Source organism: Galendromus occidentalis, unplaced genomic scaffold, assembly GCF_000255335.2.
Source record: "Galendromus occidentalis unplaced genomic scaffold, Mocc_1.1 scf7180000077183, whole genome shotgun sequence".
In the NCBI taxonomy this organism is placed as follows: Eukaryota; Metazoa; Arthropoda; class Arachnida; order Mesostigmata; family Phytoseiidae; genus Galendromus; species Galendromus occidentalis.
The window spans coordinates 508,325-513,343 of NW_003805171.1; the positions used below are offsets into that span (position 1 = coordinate 508,325).

Genomic DNA, 5,019 nt, shown 5'->3' on the forward strand with positions numbered 1-5,019 from the left:
TGTGGCGTCGAATCTTCGGAGTGCTCGCCCCGTGCAACTCAATCGAGCTCATTCACTTGGCTCACGTCGAGCTCATTCTCCTCTTTGTCCGGATCCCCCAACATCCCCTCGGATCCTTGTCGTGTCTCGAAATGCATCTGGGGGCGGAAACTCATTGAGGAGTACTCGGATTCCGAACCACGGCTGGACATCAGCCGCGTCATCCGCAGGAAGTCGAACGGGAGGAATGCGGATCGATGAATAATATTCTGTGAAATACATGCTATCTTCTTTACGCTTCAGGGCTCTGTTTCGAGACAGAGAGCGGTCACCTTTCGGAGGAAATCCGCCACCGAAGAAATGCAAACACTTTGTGACACATATAGGATGCAGCAGTTGGCAAGTAAAACGTCCGGACAGGAAACTTGACAATGCTCGGGCAACAGGTACCGGCATGGAACGAACGTAGCCGAATCAATGGCGGAGGCCAGACAGCCTCTCGGAGCAAGCCATACCAAGGGAAATTCTACAAATCCTAGTCTCCGGCATGACGTCATTCGTCGACCGAGTTTGAATGATTTCTATTTCCACCAAGCGATAACTCGAAGTTCCGAGACGTTCAATAATATAGTGGACCCGATTCTCGAATCATCTCCGTATCAACTCTTACGAACGAGTTACGTCACTTCAAGGCGACACAAGAATTACAAAACCGCATGACGTATCGCTCGGGACCATGAAATGCTCTTATGGAATTGAGCATTCGCTCGGAACGAGCGGGAACTGTTCCATCGCTCAGAAACTACCGCTGACAACAATGATTACATACACTGCTAATTGGATGATTCCTAGAAAAAGGATTCCGCTGAGTGGCAGTTCACCGGCTATTTCGGCGAAAATTCGGTATCGCGTCGGCGTCTCTGAGGTAATTTGTCAGATAAGCCATTTCGAGCATGGTCAAACGTTTCAGTCCGAGCTCGGGTAGAAGATCAAGAATCTCAGTGACGCCGGTGTCGAACCCGATGATCAGGAGAAATAAATCATCCAATGTCTTCTGAAGCCCCCGGGATTTCTCCAATTTGGAAGATTCCGACCCACGTATTTTGAGAAAATTCAAAACCAATCCACTGTGCTCGAATCGATTTCGGATTCCGGACGCTGGTACACGGGTAATATCGGAATTCGCTCGCGAAGGAGTCCATGACTTTTTTTTGAGAGAGCGCTCCGCCTCCGTCACTGAGACTGTATTTTATTGATCACCGTGGATTCCGCTTCTGCTGTCGGCCCCATCAGGCTCGACGCCTGACTCCGTCGACTTCCGCCAATGTGTGGGATTTACAACGCTTGGGAGCGCGTAAAGTCAACGTTCCGACCGTCCCAGGGTCCGGGTGCGTCAACTCTCAAACGACGTCCGATCTCGGAATTCATGGCCGGTTTCCTGCCTACATCGGTCGAATAACACCTCACTAATCATTCTTCCCATCCGGTTCCCCACGGGGTCTGCCGATGTCCAGGGACTCTCCGGAGGGAGAGCGCAATGATAACAGAGAGACTCTGATGAATATTGCTCAGAGCGAGAAGCGTGTCCAGTTTCGATCAATCAGGGTCTTCTCCGCGTTCCGCGGGACTACGCGGGGTTGCGCGGGACGACATGAGGCTCTCCTTTGAACGAAGTGTTCGCGGCTGCTCCCGCCGCCGCGCTTGGGTTTTCGCCAGCGCTGCTGCCGAAGGGCTCCAGCCCTTCCCAGTGACCGCAACGCGCTAGTTGAAGCCGATATAAGAGCGTGTATTGCCAGTTGGCCGGTGAATTTCATCCGGAGCGAAGCAAAACAATATGAAACTCTTTGTGAGTGAGCCTCATCACTTTAGTCCCCAACGAGAATACGATTCTCGAATGAGGTTTCGAGTGCTTTTCTGTAAACGAGTTCAGTGCTGTTGTTCTGGGAGATAGCGGCTTCCCCGAAGACGGTCTCGACCTTGTCGATTCCATTCATCAGACTACGGATACAGATTGATCTCCCCGGTCACAGAATGAGCGGACGTGTCTCACAATTTTTCATGAAGAAGCAGCTTCGGATACGTGGTGGTTCTCAGAGCGTGACCGCAATGTTGATTGGAACCTGAGTCGCTCAAAATACCTTCACTTGGAAAATGAGCCGAAACAATCGAATCGAGATGTTTTTCGAGTTTTTTTCGCGTCGTGCTCAACCCTGACCGATGAGCCCTCGAATGCTTCCGGTGTGGAAATCGGAGCTCGTCCTTGGTGATTGAAAACCTTCGATGGCAGTGACGAAAATTACCGATTCAGCCCACGAGTTCGTGAATTCCTTGTTGGTGCCTCATGGTGCTTGAAGGAGCAAACATTGAAATTTTCCTTCCTCATCATCAGGGAATACTCGCGCTGGCCTCGATGGTCGTCTGTGCTCTGGCCGGAGGTCATGGAGGGATTGGCGGCTTTGGAGGTTTCGGTGGTGGTGGCGGCGGTCACGGCTGGGAAGGTGGGTACCGAGGAATGTTCTTCAAGGACACAGGTGCCGAAAGAAGAACCGCACGTATTCGCCTCTCAGATTGTTGACGGATCGATGCGATGGCGTTCTTCGTGATAGTCGTCGCGAACTCGCCATGAGTTCGACAACGCTCCTCGTAGACAATATTCGTGACGAGACGAATTCATTCCTGATTGAGTGCTCACCATTTTTAGGAGCCGGTGTTTCGCTCGGGCATGGGGGTCACGCCATCCAGGCGCCGATTTCCATCGGTCACGGCTTCGGAGGTGAGTGTCGCAGGAGTACAACGAATAGATGGTCTATTTTCCTTGACATCGCAACGACCTGTCCAAACAAAGCCTCCTCTAAAAAGACGGAGTCTGACAGGCATGTCTTATGCCTCCGTGCAGTATTCACAAAGTTCACCGTGTTACGTTACGAGTCGTCTGTCGAAGAGTCCATTAGCCGCCATTGCGACGCTGTCCTCCTGGCCAAAGTGGGCTGCTCGCTGGCTAGGAAGCATCCAGTTGCGGCTGCTTCCACTGAATATTATGAGGGTCGTATTATATGCGAGTTACGATCAGGAGCGACCATGGGCCCGGGCAAACTAAGCGAACAAAGTGTCTGAACAGCATATTTTTCTAGGTGGATTCGGAGGCTTTGGGAAAGGAATCGCTCCAGGGCACGGCATCGGTTGGTTCTCTGCTTGGGTTGCTTATATTCGGAATTCGGATATAGGGCGTACTCGGTAACACTCTCGATTCCGCAGGTCATGGCCACGGGGGATTCCATCAATCGCTCGTTCACGGACCCGTCAAAGTGAAGGGAGACATCTGGTCCGCGAAGAAATACGCACCACTCGCTTACGGTCACGGCTGGTGATAATTCCGGTCCGGCAATAATCGACAAGTTCTATCGCTCATCGACTATCGAGATGATTGATTCCACTTCAAGGTCGCAGCTGTATACATTGTACATAATATATCCATCACGAGAGATCGGAACTCATCGTTCAATAATAATAAAAACTCTGCGGTCTCAAAATATCCGAAACAACCTCTAACTTGATAAAGGACGATAGCGATATCGGGTAGGACAAGTCAACTCGAACTGTTGCGAACTGTGTACATCATACCCAGGTGATTCCAATGAAGCTCAGCGAAGTGATGGCTGTCCCGTTCATCGGTGATGCCGTTCTTCTAGTCTCCTCATCAGGCTCGAGCCCCCCTCATCCAGAGGCGGACAATGGTCGATTGTTTGTGTCGTGTGCATATACGCCGAAAGAGCTCTCGAACACTTCCTCTTGCGATTTCGTCGTAGGCCGGCTCGGGCAGTTATTTATCTCCCGGTGTTGACCACAACTAAATATATGCAGTCGACTCATGTCCTCGAAGACGGAGATTCGAAAATTCAGAAATTCGGTTTCGCACAGACGACGCGTACCTCTCCAAGCTTGCGGTATTTTACCGATCGCTCTCGTGACTTATCCGATGATATGTGTGAGTCTCGTTCGAAAATTCCCAGGCGAGGACTGTCTGTTGAAATGAAGAATCTCTCCAGCGGGTGGAAAGCGGGAACTTCCCCCCCGAGGAGAACGGCGACCGAAAAGTGATACATTAGAGAATAGCGGAATGATTCTGCTGAATCTGCAGACACTCACGAACAATGAGCGCAATCCACCGCTGGCCATAGCGAGATTTTTATGGGGACAAGCCCGCACAAAAATGTGACTGTTCGCTACGACATCTTCTCTTGCAGTAATGCGTCGTCCTCCAAAAATTCGCTGAATATGGCTCCGTCCACAGATGTTGGCTTCCACTTCCAAGAGAGCACGATTGCTTGCTTCCAGCTCGGAGAGCCTGCAGGTGGCGAGAGACAATTTCCAGCCTCCGGCAAGAAAAGCGAATCCTGTGATGGGAATTAACACAACCTGCTCTGTGGCTTCCCTCGTGAGCGTTTGAAGGGTTCCGCTCGGCACAGTCCGTGGTCTCCAAGTCGTCACCGGGTAACGCAGGGGGGCGAAGGGCGTGGCGTTCTTTCGCGTTCCGTGTTATTCGCTCGAGGAGAACTGAAGGAAAAACACGCCACAGAAGCCCTGGTTCCGAGTGGAATTCGTCTGTTGAGTCAGGCCTGTTCAGTCTGCTAGACATTCTCGAGACCTGAAGGAGCAACACCAGATCAGTGAGCTCGCTGTTCGCTAGTCCGCTCGCAACGTACATTCCACATAGGACTCGCAAATTTCGCTCTTGTTTCTTTCCGGGACTCTTCACTCCATTCGACGAAATTCGGTAATTCAATGAAAGTTCCCCAGAGGCACACCCGGAATCGCTCGGGGCTCCCGATTTTTTTCGTCCCTTCCGCGACTCGTTTTGTTTCTACAGCCGTTAGTTAGCGTACGTGAGTAGCACCGATCGGATCGATTCTCAGACGTGGGAATGGTTTAATAAGATTCCTGTCCGTCAGTAGCCGCAGTGGATTTCGCTGCGATCTCGAGGTAGAGATGGAAACGTCAGCGATGATTACATGCACGCACAGCCTTTTCTGCGTTCTGGCC

At 51.3% G+C, this 5,019-nt stretch overlaps 1 protein-coding gene across 1 annotated transcript; it reads left to right on the forward strand.

Moving 5' to 3' along the window:
* The first annotated feature begins 1,786 nt into the window (after positions 1-1,786).
* On the forward strand, positions 1,787-3,511 carry LOC100905862 (keratin-associated protein 19-2). Its single transcript, XM_003741480.2, has 5 exons — positions 1,787-1,825; positions 2,369-2,477; positions 2,681-2,752; positions 3,111-3,158; positions 3,235-3,511. The coding sequence occupies exons 1-5, from the start codon at positions 1,814-1,816 to the stop codon at positions 3,345-3,347; spliced, it is 354 nt and encodes a 117-aa protein (XP_003741528.1). The 5' UTR covers positions 1,787-1,813; the 3' UTR covers positions 3,348-3,511.
* The last annotated feature ends 1,508 nt before the right edge of the window (positions 3,512-5,019 follow it).